Below are 17,712 nucleotides of genomic sequence, written 5' to 3' on the forward strand. Positions count from 1 at the left end.
AGGAGAGGTCTGCCATGCCATGTGGTCACCTCCGGGTCAGGCGGGGATCGCACTCATGTGGAAGTGGCTTTAGCTTGTTAGTGCAGTGCTTTAACCCACTGCGCCACCAGGGAGGGCCCACAAGGTGCCTTTCAAATCAATCAAGAACAGAAATCCTTGATCACTCTGGGAAGGGTTTGCATCATGAGGTATGACCAAGAACACCCAGAGGGCTGAGCACTAATGCATAAACTTACTCCCAATTCATACATTATGAGATAGGACCAGGAATGCCTGAGAGGCCAAGGACCAATGTATGACAAGGGACCCCAGAAGCTGATCAGTGAAACACCTTGTTGAAAAGATTACAGGCCCTCCCCAGTGGCTCAACGGGTTAGGACGCAGCACTGCACGCTGGCCACAGCTGCTTCAGTGCAAGTTCCATCTCCGGCCCCAGAGGTGACCCACATGATACAGCAGACCTCTCCTGTCCTGCCCACTGCTCCCCTCAGCAGTGTACTTTGCCGATCTGCCTGTCTTGCTCCCCACTCTGTCTCTGGTGAATCATCTCACCACTGCACTACCTCTGGCCTGTACCCCAGCTCTGTATGCATAAACAAATAATTATTTTTAAATTGGAAAAGATTAGCACCATGGCCCAGAGCCTGGGTATAGTTTCGATGACAACACTTGACCATAAAGCTGATAAAATTATCTGGGCAGCAGATTCCCAAAGCCCTAGATGACAAAAGACACATTCTTTAGTTTCACCCAAATTTTTCTCCTTGTCCTCTTACCCCACATAACTGATGCTGGATGCTTATTCCATCAATAAAAAGGCCAGGATCTTGCTCTTGAGCAGCGTCCTACATAGTGCAGCTGCTCCATAACTGCCTTTTCTTTATCAGTGTGGTGTTACGTGACACAACAACACAGAATAGCAAAGCCCAAATTAACCTAGGTAATTTAGAAACAGGAAAGAAACTGGTGGCAATGGTATATTTTTAAATGTCAAGAAAGTAGGTAATTTTATCTAGAGCTCAGACCTCAGAGAGTTCCTACGTGTGGGCTTGTGGCTCCCCAGTCATCAGTGACCCAGCAGCCCCTGCCCATCCTGTGCCCTCAGCGAGAGTCAGCCCCCACCCACACCCACCCCGCCCCCGCCCCCAGCACAGCTCTTTTGCACATCTTGTCCTAGCATCTATATTTTGATATTTGTAGGCAATAAACAAGTAACGCAGATACAGAATTGGTACCTTCCCGTACTTCACTCACAAGTACATCTGAATCCTATACAAACGCTTTCCTAGTCTGTTTTCTTCCACCACTGAAACACACCATTCTTGAAAATTCCTTTGCTTCTTTCCTTCATTTGAATCATTGTGCATTATATAAAATCTAGACATTAACCCTCTAATGTCTTAGTTAACCTACTTGGACCCCAGTTCGTTGACCAGGTAATTCTAAAGATAGCATTTTTGTATATATGAAGAGCTTAAAATTTTTTCCACCTGGTGTGGGAAAGGTGAAATGCTGTCTATTTGGTAGTAGCACTCATTAATTTACCTAACATTAAAGGACAGATGAGCTGGGCCAAGCCCTGGGATCTTTTCTGCCATTCAATCAGATGTCACCTTCACCTGCCAAGACAGGCCCTGAGCCTGGACTTGGAGGATAGAGCACAATTCAACATCAGAAGTGGCCCACAGTGCCGTAAATCTATCTGCAGTACTGAGTATCCAAGCAATGATTCCCTCCTAAGGTGACTGAGTGAGAGACGGGCAACTGGGGGCCCAGCTGTACAATAGACCAACTGTTTCCTTGACCCATAGATTATTGGGTGTCCTGCTATATCCAGCCTGAAAAAGTGAGCTAGCAATAAATAGCTAGCTAAATATATGTGCTACAAATTTCTGACAACTTTTTCATTTTTTTTTCTTTTAAAGATTTATTTATTTGTGTATACAGAACTAGGGTACAGGCCAGAGGCTCAGGGGCGGTGAGAGTCTTCACCAGAGACAGAGTGGGGAGCAGAACAGACAGATCTAAGAAGTACACTGCTGAGGGGAGCAACAGGCGGGTCAGGAGAGGCCTGCTGAGCCATGTGGTCACCTCTGGGGCAGGCAGGAATGGAACTTATGCACACGTGGCTTTAGATTCTCAGTGCTGTGCTTTAACCTGCTGCGCCACCAGGGAGGGCCAACTTTTTGATTTTTTGCAAGTGATTCCTGTGTATTAAAACAAATTATCTTTTTAAATAATATAATAGTTTTTTTTTTACATCATTTTGTGCCTTTTCCCATCTCAATTGTAATCCCCGTGGGCTTCCCACCACCAGTTCACCTGTGTGACATCACCAAAGTCCAGTGCACTTCCCCCCCTCCCCATTTTTGATCCCATTCCCCATTCCACCCCCATAAAATGTCTCTGGCATATAGTTGTTCATTATTATTATTTTTTCCCTGGTCTGTATACTCCTGTTATGAGTGAAACCATCCGGTATAAAACTAATTATTTTATAACTTTTATTGACCTAGCATTGCATTACAAAATAGCACTATTGTATAATTGATTACAGTATAATGATTATTACTGTATAATTACAGTATAATGATTATTACTGTGTGATTACAGTAATAATGATTACTGAGCATTATTATGAAACAGCATCTATAGATACAACTCTGAGTTCACCACTAAAAGCCAATTCTGTCCTTCAATATATAATTAACCTCTTTTGCCCCATTTACCCACCCTTCTCCCTTCCTTTAAAACAGAAAATTTTGTATCACATATACTGTACTGCTCTTACATCAGTTCTTTCCTTTGATTTTCTCCCAACCTCATAGTTGAACCTCTTGTATTCACTTGGAATTTACTTTTCCCCACCTTCACCCTTGTGTTTTCATCCCCTCATTTGTTCACATAGATGATGGATGGATGTCTTTTGTTGGAAAGCTGGTGTCAGAGGGGAAGCTCCTCCTCCTCCAGCCCCTGACAGGCAGTGTATGTCTACATCTTTGCAAGCTTGTCTCACACCGTTCTAAGGTTCCTACATGTCTTGTGTGCACAGGGGTGGGTGGGTGGCCGCATGGAGGGGCTTCTGTTACACTCTCTCCTCACCTCCCCTATCCTTCCTGTGGACAAAAGCCATGCACTGTGATTTGTACTTTAGATGCTTGTTGAAAAACAAAAACGGGCTCGTTGAATGATAACAGTTTCTTCCAGGTATTTACATTGGTGGCAATTTAAGCACATGTTTAAGAATCTGGATGCAAAAGTCTCACATTTGTTCAAGTCCTATCTCCACCACTTCCTGGCTATGGGATCCTATGTCTCATTTCTCTATGAAAAGGAGAATAATAGCATCTCACAGCACTGTAAGGGCTGAATAAGTTACTCTGTAACCAGGGTCTGGCCATGTAGCATTAAAGTCTGAACTATTGATTTCTTTTGTCATATTTCCTCTCTTTAAAAAAAATTCTCTTATGTCAGACTCAACTTTACAAAACAAAACTGAGGCTGTGAAATATCCCTTCTTAATTCACATTAATTCAGTTGTCCTTTAATATACCAAATAGTAGATCTCCTGAGCGCATTTCCAACACCAAGATAATTTTCAAAAGTTTGACCCAACTGCCTCGTGTTCGTGTGCCCACAAAGAGAGCACATACGGAACAGTTCAACAAACTTTTTTTAAAAACACTACTTCCTGGCCCTCCCTGGTGGCTCAGCGGGTTAAAGCACAGCACTAAGAAGCTTAAGCCACTTCCGCATGAGTTCAATTCCCACCTGCCCCGAGGAGATCCACATGGCATGGCAGACCTCTCCTGACCCGCCCGCTGCTCCCCTCAGCAGTGTACTTGTTGATCTGCCTGTTCTGCTCTCCACTCTGCCTCTGGTGAAGCCTCTCACCCTCCGCATCTCTGGCCTGTACCCCAGTTCTGTATGAATAAATAAATAAATCTTTAAAAAAAAAAAAAACTACTTCCATTCACAATCACCCACAATATATTAGTGTAAAGGTAAACAATAACAGGGAACAATGGCAATGAACCGGGCTGGGCCCTCCCTGGTGGCTCAATGGGTTAAAGCTCGGCACTGTGGCAAGCGAGCTGCAGCTGCTTCAGTGCCAGTTTGATTCCCAAGGTTCCATCCCCATCCTGGAGGTGACCACATGGCTGGCAGACCTCTCCAGAGTGGTGTTCCCCTCAGCAGTGCACTTCTTCCATCTGCCTGTTCTGCTCCCCACTCTGTCTCTAGTGAATCCTCTCACCGCACCCCCCCCACCCCGCCCCTCTGGCCAGTACCCTAGTTCTGTATGCAAAATGAACCAGGCTGATACCCTGAGGGGTGTGGAGGGCCAGGCAGCCAGTTGTGATGCACTCACCTGAACATCTCACCTGCTTCCAAGCAACCAAGTTTCTCTCATTTTACTAAGATATTGGCAACTCCTTGCCGGGTTTGTTTTTAATATTGTGCCTTCTTTTGAAAAGTCTTAATAACACATCCACCAAATCATAAGGTAAAATGGAGCCAATTTAAAAGAGCAGGTGGAGTGAGTGGTTCTATTATTCATTCTGTAAACATTTGCTGAGCTCTGTGCTGAGCACCTGGCAGGCCAGGTGTTCTTAGGGGTGTCACTGAGGTTAAAGGGACAGTCACTATCACTCCTGACTGAGAGAAAGATAGAACAGGGACAGTGAAGAAAGAGCTCTCAGAGGCAAGTGTGCGAGGAATGACATGCACCAAACAGGGAGGGGTGTCCTCAGTTGGAGGGGACCCCTGAAGGCTTCACAGAAAGTCACACTTGAGCTGCATCTAAAAGCATGTGGAAGGTTTGGTGTTCCTGGGCTGAGGAAACCAGAAGTTTTACAGAAAAGAAGCAGCTCAGGGGTATCCAGTGGGTCTCATAAGGCATCCCAGAAATCACATCTGTGAGTCCCATGGGAAGCGGAAAGCTCTGGAGAGACCCAAAGCAGAGACCAGACACAGAGGGTTGGGTGTATGTAGACAGACTGGCAGCCTGTGGGGACAAGGTGGAAGGTGTGTGAGCTGGTGGCCAGCACATGGGCTGAAAGCCTCTGGAAGTGTCTGGGACAGAAGGATGAGGCAGAGGGGGCAGCGGAAGGGAGGAGGAGAAGACCACAGTAGGGATAGCACCAGAACAGGAGCAACTTCATGGCTCCTTGGCTGTGAGAAAGCAGGTGGGGTGCTGTCTGGTGCTCACTTCTCCACATGTCCTGCTGATAGTGCGTGCTCTTTTCCAACATGAATTCTCACAGGTGTCTTGGGGTAAGTGTCCTCTGCAGGGGCTCAGCCTGACAGAGGACTCAGTGGCCAGCAAATGAGGAATCAGGGGCCTGGGGGGGGGGGGGGGGCGGGGAGTGGGGATGGGGGAAGAAAGGGTAGCAAGCACCAAATCACTCCAGACAGCACCCCACACCATCTCCTGAAACAGGAGGTAGGTTAAAGAGCAGGTCTCAGTTCCTCTTCAGGGCTGATGCGTTTTCAATGTCTGTGACCCACCTTATCTGGTTTCAGGCTGAGCCAGGTTTGAAATGGAGAGGATGGGCATCATTTCACAATTTGGAAAAACGGCTAAATTTTCTAGTAACTGTTGGAGTCAAAGTTCTGCTGCCAGCTCAGGAAGAACTCTGTGTGAGGAGCCCTTCAGCGCTGGCTCGAGCTGATGGCGTGAGAACTGTATTGAGGGCATGTTTCTCAGCTGAGAAGAGGCTGGGTATGGCAGCCTTGGAGGTTCTTGGCCTTGGAGGCCACTCGGCTCTCAGGGCTTTCCTGCTTCCTGGACTTTTAGGTCTCAGTTTCCTGCTGAAATAATCATTCTGTAGCTGCTACATCCATGTCAGAGGGTTTCAAGACACAACTCTTTACCTTTTCAATAGCAGTGAGATACTATGTTTTTTACCCTTTTTCCCATTACAGTGCATGCGGACATGATGATGCTTGTATGGAATTCCAGGGAAGAGGCCACTGATGGCAGCGGGGCCAGAGGCTGGATGACACTAATTCCAGTCTTGTGAATTAAGTTTCTGTGGCTTCTTTCCTTCTCCCACCAATTATTTACTGGCTTATTCATTCAGTAAATATTTTAATAAGCATTTCCCCTATGCTTTGGATTATGGGGGCTCATTAATGCATATTATTTAATAACACAGAGAGATTAATTTGGTCATACAACTGTCACTAGAGAAACAGTAAAGTAGAAGTGTTCTTCTTAAAAACAAATATTCCAAGCCCTCCCTGGTGGTACAGCAGGTTAAAGCACAGTGCTAAGAAGCTAAAGCCACTTCAGCATGAGTTTGATTCCCGCCTGCCCTGGAGGTGACCACATGGCGTGGCAGACCTCTCCTGGCCCGCCCGCTGCTCCCCTCAGCAGTGTACTTCGTCCATCTGCCTGTTCTGTTCCCCACTCTGTCTCTGGTGAAGCCTCTCACCACCCCTGAACCTCTGGCCTGCACCCCAGTTCTGTATGCACAAATAAATAAATATTTAAAAAACAAAATATTCCAGAGTAACAGAGGTCATCTGAGAACACTGACTCCCGGTCACTGCCTGCAGACCATGAATAAATACCAGCATTAAGACTCAGGCCCTCTGCTTCCTTCCTGGGGCTCACTCTCCTTCCAAGTACTTTTTTTTTCTTACCCTCACCCTGGAGAGTGTGCTCATTATTTCTTCCATTCATCCATTTAGTTCACACCAATGGGAGCATATGTTTAGGGATGAAGAAAATAAATGGTTAAAAGGCAAACTTCTTAGGAAGAACTTTGGAAAAGAAAAACGTGGAAATTGAACTGTGTGGCCTCAGAGGACTATGAGGCAGCAGAGTGCCCTGGGGCTGCTGAATTCAGTTGTAGATTCCAACCATGCTGTTCGTGGAACAAATATGGTTAAGAGAGAAAAGTCAGAAAGGATTCTTTCCTCTTTGTCTGAAAAGATTGCCTTTTTTGTTGCTCCCATTACATTTGCTAACCACTGTTACTGTTGTTAATTAAAAGTCAGGCCCTCCCTGGTGGCGCAGCGGGTTAAAGCACAGCACTGAGAATCTAAAAGCCGCTTCCGCATGAGTTCGATTCCCGCCTGCCCCGGAGGTGACCACATGGCGTGGCAGACCTCTCCTGACCCGCCCGCTGCTCCCCTCAGCAGTGTACTTCGTCCATCTGCCTGTTCTGTTCCCCACTCTGTCTCTGGTGAAGCCTCTCACCGCCCCTGAACTTCTAGCCTGCACCCCAGTTCTGTATGCACAAATAAATAAATTTAAAAAAAAAAAAAGTCAATAGATTATACACTTATAATCTTAGTGCAGGCCTGAAGCACTGCTTCATCTAAGTGCATCTCGAGTTGATTTTCCTAAGTCCTTACAGGGCCAGAATAAGGAAGATTTTGAGGCTCAGTCCAAACTCACTGGGAAAGAGGAACCACATCCGTGAACTGGCATCTGCCCTTGACAGAGAAAGGGGTAGGGGAACCAGCCCTTCTGACATCATGCATTTGTTTGCATCTAACTTGGGTGAATACTAGGTACTTTCCTTTCAATTTGGCATCTAAGAGATAGTAATTAACTGGTAGTTTAAATAGTTAGCTTAATTAAGCACTGGAAATAAATGACCAGAGACATGATTCCCTCATGATTACCTGAGAGTTCTCCTAAGTGAGGAAAGGCTTATCCCCAGAGCAAAAGTTGACTTTCTGACATGGGGGTCAGCGCAGTTTGTGGTCAGTGACAGATTAGCTCAGATCAGGACAGGCAGTTAAAGACACAAGGGAAGCTGGGTGTGGAGTAACCAAGGACTTACAAGCACACATAGGAAACATGAACACAGAGAGGATCCAAAAACAAGGTGGGACGATACTGCAGTATTCATTCTTTAAATCTCTTGTCTGTGCCCCAAACTCTATAAGATGTAAAGGAACACGGAAAGATAACCTGCTCTGTTCTGTTCCATCTTCTATCTCTCTAACTCCTTCTCTTGGGCAGATTGTCCTGAAGTATTTTCATGCTATTGATAAATAATCGACATGAATATATGACCCACACCCAGCCTCGTTCTCAGCTGAGAAACATGCCCTCAATAAAGTTCTCACGTGATCACAGAGAGTCAGCTCTGAGGGGCTTCTCATGCAGAGTCCTTCGAGAGCTGGCAGCAGAACTTTTACTCCAACGGGGTTATCAGAAAATTTAGCCGTTTTTCCAAATTGTGAAATGACTCCGATCCTCTCCATTTCAGACCTGCTCAGTTTGAAACCAGATAAGGTGGTTCACAGTCACTGAAAACACATTAGCCCTGAAGAGGAACTGAGACCTGCTCCTTAACCCACCTCCTGTTTCAGAAGATGGTGTGGGGCACTGTCTGGAGTGATTTGGTGCTTGTTACCCTGTCTTCCCCCGCTCCTCTCTGGCCCCTGATTCCTCATTTGCTGGCCACTGAATCTTCTCTCAGGCTGAGCCCCTGCAGAGGACACTTACCCCAGTAACCCATTTCTCACATGCTCCCATCTGCCAGCCATATGAAAGGAGCCTGGTGTGGCTCTGAGCTGTGTGTCCTTCTGAACGCTTGTGAGTAATGAAGTTCTAGTAAGTGCTACTGAAGGAAAACAGATGGGAGAAAGTCAAGGAATAGAGATGGAAGTGTACTTTTTTTTTTAAGATTTTACTTATTCATGCATCTAGAACTCGAGTACAGGCCAGAGGTACAGGGGTGGTGAGAGGATTCACCAGAGACACAGTGGGGAACAGAACAGGCAGATCAACAAAGAACACTGCTGAGGCAAGACAGGGCAAGACAGGCGAGGTCTGCCGAGCCATGTGGGTCACCTCCGGGGTGGGGATTGAACTCACACTGAAGCTGCCACAGCTTGGCTTAGCTTCACAGTGCAGTGCTCCAACCCACTGAGCCACCAGAGAGGGCCCAGAAGTACATATTTCTAAAGAAAATGAGTATTTATTTTTGAGAACTGAAAAGGTGGCTATATTGAAATACCTGCAAAGGAGCAGGGAGCAAGATAGGAGAGGACTGACAGTAAGTATTTTCAAGGGAATTTTCTGCATTAATTGTAGATAATACAGTGTTTGCATGCTGGAAACATGTTAGAGCTTTGTCTGCTCGGTCAGGTACTCATGATGGGGCTTCCCTGCCTTGCCCTGGGACTGAGCAGGTGTGAGAGGGGTTGAGTGTGCCAGTGTACATATGTGGCCCTCTGAGCAGAGGAAGCACAGCTAGCTCATACAGGGAGGTCAAGGGAGACTTCCGTAGTTTCTCTTTGGAAAGGGCCATCAAACTTCAGGAACTAAAACCAATACTGGAATAAATTAGTACAGGCATGGCATGAAAAAGGACTCTTGTTCTGTCCAACTAGCTGGGTATCAATCGGTTGATGATTATTTACCTCCCCTCTACAGAGATAGTGAGGGCAGGAACTCTGCAAGCAATTAGGATTTGATTTGAGTGCTCATGTCCGGCGGCACCTTTACACCCAGGCATAGAGGTCATAAAGATTAGAGTCAAACCGCAGTTGTTCTGGCCCCACCTCTACCATGTACCGATTCATTATGTGACTTTGAACAACTTCCTTAACTTCTCTAGGTCTTTTTTTTTTTTTGGCTAAGTTGGTAACAGTTAAACACCCACTTCACAGCACAAAACTAAGTTTTTATTATACAAAACTAGTATGTGTGATACTGGTAGGTGGTAAGTGCTTGGTAAATGCTGGTTCATTCTCATTATATCTTGAGTTTACTCACCGTCCCTGCAGAGTATCTATGGTTAGAAGCCATTCTGTTCACAGCCCATAAGCAGCAGAGACAGCCCCACCTGTAGGCTTAGAGAGTCAAACTTGGGGAGTGAGGTGTGAAGTAAGGCCAGATCTCTAAGCCTTGTGGAGCCTCAGACTCAGGATATTGAATTTAACCACAAAGGCAGTGCATGGCCTCTGAGGACCTTACAGTGGCAATGACAAGATCACACATGCATGTGAGAAAGCTTATTCACTATATAGGGTGGCACACATATCGGGTGGATCAGAGATAGGGATACGGATAGCTGAAAGCCCTGTTAGGAAGTTTTGCTTTCTGGTTTATAGTTCAGGTGTAGATGGCAAGGACTGCACACAGATAGTAACAATGACTGGAGTTAGTGGGGCACAAATGCTAGGGAGGGGTGCTGGTAGAAGGTGAGGGAGCGAGTGAGAGGGGAACCCAGCAGCTCCAGGGTTATTGCTTTTATTGTCCAGGTAGATGGTTTTAACTTGAATAAGAGAGGGGGTGTCAGGGGGGTAGGGCTTTGAACACCAGGGTGTGGGGTGCTTCTGAGATGTTAGGAAGAAATGTTCACAGAGTAGCTAGACATATAGATCTGGAGGTCAGGAGAAAAGTCAGGCAGCAGGTGTTACTACATTTGGAGTTGAAGGGCAAATGTGTGTGAGACCATTCAGTGAGACCACACCGCAGCTTTAAGCATCCAGAACAGGAACCCTCTCCCCAGGGGGACATACCAGTGAAAAGATGGCCATAGTCGACATTTTCAGGAACTGCATTCAAGTTGGTGGAGGAGACATTAACCACAAAAGAAATCAGTGAAAAATATGGCAGTCCATGTTTGCTGAATGCCCACAGTAAAAGGCCCTGGGTGATCTTCCATGAATTATAGGCCCATTAAGTAAGATAGTGACTGTAATCTGATAAGAGAGACTTATTTCCCCATAGAAAGAAAACATGAAGTTCCAAGAATAGAAGAGAAAAAAGGTGGCAGTCACCCAAAACAGAGAGAACATTTAAGTCTAGGCCAGACTTTAAGATGGAAGCAATTAGAAGTAAATAGCAAACAGAAGTAAAAATGGGTCGCTACTCAAGAGATGGATGGGGTATGTGGGAATGTGATGCTATCGTGTTGCTTTCTTTTCACCTCAACATATGCACAGAGGAACACAATGCACGCTCTCCTTGAGCCCAGATGACCAGGCATGCCTACCTGGGAGGGGAGGGCACAGGGGCCGCACTTGGTGGCCCATGTGCACTGGCCTGGCCAGGGCCCCACAAGTCGACAAGTCCTTAGGGTGAAGGAAGGGCTCCAGGGAAGAGGGTGTGTCCATAAGACAATATGGGAGGTGAGGTAAGACAGTATGAGGGGTGGAGGAGGGTCATGGAGAAGGTGCCTCAGGGAGGTAAGTGGTATGTGATGTTTTGTCAGAAGTCAGAGTTGGTTGTTTTGTATCCACCTAGTGGTCACTCACAGAACAGTGAGGAGTGGGAGAGAGAAAAGGAGGTAGAGGCGAAATCCATGCCAGGTCTCATCAAGACCTTTGCTCTCTGGGTGTCCAGAACCCCCAGGGTCATGTGATCATTTCCTCACCTGTGACACTGCTAGGTATGAAGCACAGGGTGGTCCCAAAAGAGGAAACTGATGACACGCTGTGAAAGAAGACAGCGCCTGTCTCCTGCTGTCTCTGTGAATCTTCTTTCTCCGCTGAGGTTCATGGAGCTCTTGAGAGGAGACAATTATAGGAACATAGTGAGTCATAACCAAGTGGCTGTGAGGAGGAAGACAGTTCTCCCAAGATGGTGGTTGGAATGATTGGGTTCTCAGGTTGAAAGGAGGGTTTATGTGGAAAGGCCTTGTAGGCCCTCCAGCCTGCTCCCAGTGTGGGGTGGAAGCCAGTGAGTGGCCTGTAGCCAGCTCTCCAGGGGACCTGGTGAGCCTTGAGGCTACCTTCCTTCCAGAGGTGGTGTGGGGCTGGAGAGCAGCCGAGAGCTGAATGTCCCCGAGCCAAGCCTCAAGGCCACTGAGTAAGATTTCTGGGCATGAGGACAGAAGTCATGGAGTTACCCTCCCAGCGCCCAGCCCCGTCTGGGCTCCACTGGCCCAGTGTAATACTCTTCAAGTATGCTTCTATTGGAAATTCCGGAGTTTCTAATTCTTTTTCTCTCTCCACTTTCTACTAGGCACTGGGAAATCATGAATTTGATAATGGTGTAGACGGACTGATTGATCCACTCCTCAGAGAGGCCAAGTTTCCCATTCTGAGTGCAAACATTAAAGCAAAGGGGCCACTGGCCTCTAAAATATCAGGACTCTATCATCCACACAAAATTCTTTCCGTTGGTGATGAAGTCGTGGGAATTGTTGGCTACACCTCAAAAGAAACCCCCTTTTTGTCAAATCCAGGTATTTTCTACTCTTTTGACATTTGTTGCTTGGAAATAGATACACTAACTCAGGGTTTGGCATTATAATAATGGGCAGTATAGATAAATATAGGAAGCATATATGGTTTTCTCCTTAGGATGACATTGATGAAATCCACCTGATAACTTCATGTTGTTCTCAATTTTGCCTTATAGACATTCACTCTTCTGCTCAATGAACTTCTCTGCTGACATAAACAATATCATTGTTTAAAATCAGTGAGTTCAGAATTGTGTGAAAGGCTCTTTGTAACCAGTGCTAAACAATACAGAGCACTCCAGAATGAGACTCATGTAATTCACTGTCCCTCTTCCCATGGAACCAGGGACCCAGAGCTCAGGTTTTACCCAAGTACACCTTGTCTTTCTTTTTTCTAGTATGGCTATGACATGTCTAGTTAACTCTTCTTTCTCCCTTTTCATTATTTACCTCATAGTTTTAATGACTTTATTATGTCTGGCTGTATGTGTATGGTCTTAGATGCATGTAAAGATCTATATTCTAACATAGAGCTGCTACAATATGCACGTATGTGTGTATATATACACATAGATTTATATAGATGTAGCTATAATATACATATATTATAGACATACATATACATATGTATACATCCATTTTTCTATTGTTAAGACCATTCAAGAAACATTTTGAGCCACTTTTGTAGGAATACTTTCACCAAAACACCTTGGCAGTGAAAACAAAATGACATTTTCCTTATGTCATTATCAAAACAAAATTTTCTTTCCTTCCTTATTTAAAGGAAATTGGGAAACTAGGAGCTAACATTAGCCAGAAAGAAAAAGATAAATACAGGATGGTATCATTTATATGTGGAATAGAGAGAAACAAACAAAGGGTCAAAGACAAACTTTAAAGCAACCCTTGAAAGCTGATCACAAATCTGAGGTATCCAGACTGAGAGGGGAACAGGGAGAACACAGTGGACTTGGTGAGGACTGTGGCTGCTTCCCTGGTGGGAGGTGGGCTACGATGACCCCCCCGACGGGGACGTCCTATACCATCAGAACACTGACCAGAATTTTAAAAAGTGATGCTTTAATTTAAGTAAAAGAATTCATTAACATAGGACATTTTACTATTTAACAATTAGAAAAATAATAGATGATATATAAGTTAGTATCATATACATTTAATACTTACATTGAAGATAATATTTAACTGAGCACACAAATACATGATATATTTATTGCTGTTTTTAACAGACCCAGGCCAGTAAAGCAGCAACAGGCCAGGTGCCATCCACCCAAGCAGCTGCTAGGCTCTGAGGAGAGAGGGCCCTGCCGCCGCTCAGCCCGGGCACCGGCAGGGCTCTCCTGCGCCCCGATGTCGGGACCGAGACTGACCAGCCTCCAAGGGGGTGGCCACCTGTCCCACAGTGCCCAGGACTTTGCACACTGGACACATGGTCAATAGATGTTACTGTTGAGGTCATGGGGAAGCCGTAGGGCCATTGTGGCTGTCGGGAGTCACCTGTTTTGTGTCTTAGAGGCGCTGCTCTGACAAAAGGGTCCCACCAGTGAGACTTTGGCAGGCTTGACCAGACCTCAGGCCTCTTGCCCTCTTCCTGCAGCTTAGAGGTCAGAACCTTCCTGGACCTCAGCTGATGTTCTTCTATGGGCCTCCCAGGGGCTTCCACAAAGAGGAGAGGGCTGAGATTTCAGGGGAGCCAGGCTGCCTGATGCCTTTTGTCTTTGTTTTATTTTTTACTGAGACGTTGATTACAGCGCTGTGTGTGATTCAGAGGGAAAGGTACATGCCTTTTCAGGTGTGTGTTTCCACACCACACCTCACTTCTAGTAAACGAGCGCTCTCAGTGAGGAGGGTTGGGGTGAGCACCCCCTTGCCACAGCACCCACCAGGTCAGATGCTCCTGGTCTGGGTACCAGTTGCCGCAAAAAAACACTTTAGTCCCTACCTGTCAGCAGCGGCTTGAGCAAAAAGAGTGCAGAACCTGGGGTCTCCTCTCAACGAACATCTGGAACCTAACACAGAGGTAAGCTTGGAATTTCAGGATAAATATGTAACTTGTTTAAAAGCGGAATGAGTGTTTATTAGGCAGCAAACCCCAAAATAAACTGTCTTCATAATTTATACTCCATCTACTGTTTTCTTGTAGTTCACTTTAGATAGAATACAATTAAAAACCACAAGGGAGTCATAAAGTCTGGGATGGAGGGAGGAAGGAAAGTGGGGTGGGAAGAGTGGTAGTTAGCTTGGGGTGGGGGCAGACAGACAGACTTGGGCAAGGACCTCCTTGGCCCCTGTTGACAGGAGGGTCCTATTGGGAACCCTGGGGGTAGGGGCCTTCAGTAGGACAGACAAAGATGAGGGGTGGGATCAGAGGGAAGCGGCAGTTGGGAAGTTCTCGGTGAATTTTGCTGGGATGAATGGTGGGGGTCAGAGACACTCAGACGGACAGCGGCCTAGGAACCACAGTCACAAGGTAACTGAAGGTTTACTTTTCTGAATCAAAGTTTGGGAGAGGGCAAACTGGAAAATTGGGTGAGGACTTGATTTCAGGGGCTGCTGAATTCGTGGCTGAAGAGTTAGGGTATACGCATGTAAGATGTACCAAATATATTGGACATATAACACTATGGAGGCTAAAGCTGTACATTATGACTTGACATACATATGGTATCACAAGTACATGCTTATTTTCTGCATAGGCATAACAGAAACCTAACTGTAAAACACATTAAAAATAGATTTGTAGGCCTGAAACCTCCTCATGTTTTACATTGAATTTGAGCAACATAGTATTATTCACAATCCTAAACGAATGCAACATTGAGTGAATGTAACTGAGACTATTGACGGGAATTTTTGTTGGCTTTCTAGGGATTTTATATGTAATTTATAAATAGGTATTAGTCTTAGTAAGTGAAGAGCCTCCATACATGAAGATGTATTTTATTGGCATAATGGTGTGTATAACAAATAATGTAATAAAAATTTCTGCCAAATAATGTTCATTATTTTGTTCTACAGGAAGAGATTTAGTATTTGAAGATGAAATTGCTGCTTTACAACCTGAAGTCGATAAGCTAAAAACTCTAAATGTGAACAAAATTATTGCACTGGGACACTCTGGCTTTGAGATGGATAAACTCATCGCTCAGAAAGTGAGGGGCGTGGACGTTGTGGTGGGAGGACATTCCAACACATTTCTTTATACAGGTAATTGTTTCCCCCCAAATGATGCAGGCCAGGATGTCTAGATAACTTAGTCTCTTTTGTCTTGGTAACTTATTATTTTTACAAGTTTTTAATATATAGTATGGGTTGTATTATATAAGGTGTAATAGACATACACATTGAATGTTAACGTTGAATCTTTCTCAAGGAGACATTACTAGAATAATTGATTGACTTCTCAATAACATTACTTTAGATATAAAAAAACTATATAATATATAGAGTATATATGCCTGTGTATGTAAAACAAAAAGATTGCTGAGCCCCCCAATAGTCAGTTTACATCAAAAGGCAACATGTTCGATAAACATTTTAAGCATAACCAAAATCGTATAGGTAAGACTCCCACAGGTCAACGTGACAGGATCTGATTTGCAAGTTCAAAGAAAGCAGAAAGTGGAATCAACTCCTGGCTATACTGCACACTAGGGGAGGGGCTACCTTGGGGGCCACACAGCCTGGCACTCTTCTCCTGCCCCCTAGCTCCCCCTCTTCTCTCTCCCCTCCCCCCCTCTTTCCCCAATGCTTCACATCATCGCTCTCCCTCTATCCTTCTCTGTTAGATACTAGTTAGAAAATTACATTTTTTCCCCCATCTGAATCTAAAATATCCCAAAACTTTTGGGTCTGGCTCAGGGAGCCTTTCCCACTGGGCACCCCCAACATAAACACATGGAGCTTTGAAGTATTTTCAAGAAAAGGAGGAGGGCCAGGATGGTGGCTGGCTTTTACCAGCAGTGAGGAGCTTGGGTGGGGAACACCTCTTTATGATCTCTTAGGAGATTCTCTTTTCATAAAGGAAAATTAAAGACAAAAATCCCAAACAATAGAAAATAAGAAAAAATATTAAAAGTGGTTATCACTAAGAAGAGAATACAGGGAACTTACTTTATCTTCTTAGCACATCTGTCTTCAAATAATGAATGTGTGTTCATTTTGTAATCAAAAAAAAAAAAAAGACACAAATTATGGATAGAAAAGCAAGAAACACAACACCAGGTCCCAAGGCCTCAGTCCTGACTCACTTAAAAATCTTGAACCCGGGCTCTCCCTGGTGGCGCAGCGGGTTAAAGCAGAGCACTGAGAAGCTAAAGCCACTTCAGCATGAGTTCGATTCCCACCTGCCCCGGAGGTGACCACATGGCGTGGCAGACCTCTCCTGACCCGCCCACTGCTCCCCTCAGCAGTGTACTTCATCGATCTGCCTGTTCTGCTCCCCACTCTGTCTCTGGTAAAGCCTCTCACCACCCCTGAGCCTCTGGCCTGTACCCCAGTTCTGCATGCACAAATAAATAAATCTTTAAAAAAAAAAATCTTGAACCCCTGAACCGATTGGCTTCACTTCAGAATGGGTATAATGCTCAAAGTGCTACATTGTTGTGAGAATTATATGAACTGGTATGTGCAGAAACACTTTATAAATTGCAAATAGCTGTGTTCTGGTTGTGGCATGGAACCGCCTGCCAGGAAAAATAAGCCAATCAAGATGATGACGGGTAGGGTTGACCTTTACTTAAGAAAATAACACTAGTGTCCAGGTGTTCATTTCCTTACTAATTCAGTTCCTTCGTAAGTTATTTTACCCCTCGGGAAACACAATCTAAGGAATCATTTCAAACTCAATATTATACCTATCATCGAGATCAGTGTGGTAAGTTTTTAACGTAAGGCTTTTTTTTTTTTTAACAAACTAAAATAGATTAGGTACTTGCATTACTCACAGGAAGGCTAAATACTGTGTCATGGGTGGTATAAAATGTTGAAAACAGCTCCAGGCACAAAGCAGGCTATTCTTAAGTGTGGCTCGGACAGTCAGGGGCACTGACAGGGATGTAAACACCTTTCTTTGTGAAAATAACATTGCAGTCATACCCCCAGAGCTACATAAGCACCCGCAGAAAGGTTAGATGCCCTGAAGAAACCACTATCAGGAAAATCCACTGAAGCAAAGCCTCCCTGGTGGTGCAATGGGTTAAAAGCACAGCACTGTGAATCTGTCCTCAGCCACTACAGCACAAATTCAATCCCCGGACAGGGAGGTGACCCACATGTCATGCTAGACCTCTCTTGTCTCGCCTTTTGCTCCCTTCAGCAGTGTATTTCAGTCAGTGTGACTGTTCTGCTCCCTGTTCTGTCTCTGCTGAATCCTTTCACCAGCCTGCCCCCAGTTCTTATGTGCGTTTATAAATAAATCTTTTTTAAAAATCCACTGGATGGCTCTCCCTGGTTGTGCAGCGGGTTAAAGCACTGCACTGAGAAGCTAAAGCCACTTCCGCATGAGTTCGATCCCCGCCTGCCCCGGAGG

General features: G+C 45.2%; 1 protein-coding gene across 1 annotated transcript in view; it reads left to right on the forward strand.

Annotated features, from left to right (window-relative positions):
- Positions 1-17,712, forward strand: part of NT5E (5'-nucleotidase, ecto (CD73)) — a 47,829-nt gene that overhangs the window by 8,122 nt on the left and 21,995 nt on the right. The window contains exons 2-3 of the mRNA XM_004673661.2: positions 11,942-12,164; positions 15,201-15,389. Of these exons, the coding sequence (XP_004673718.1) occupies positions 11,942-12,164; positions 15,201-15,389 (412 nt within the window). The remainder of the gene's footprint in view (positions 1-11,941; positions 12,165-15,200; positions 15,390-17,712) is intronic.

This window comes from Condylura cristata, unplaced genomic scaffold (genome assembly GCF_000260355.1).
Source record: "Condylura cristata isolate star-nosed mole 26May11 unplaced genomic scaffold, ConCri1.0 scaffold00001, whole genome shotgun sequence".
NCBI classification, from domain to species: Eukaryota; Metazoa; Chordata; class Mammalia; order Eulipotyphla; family Talpidae; genus Condylura; species Condylura cristata.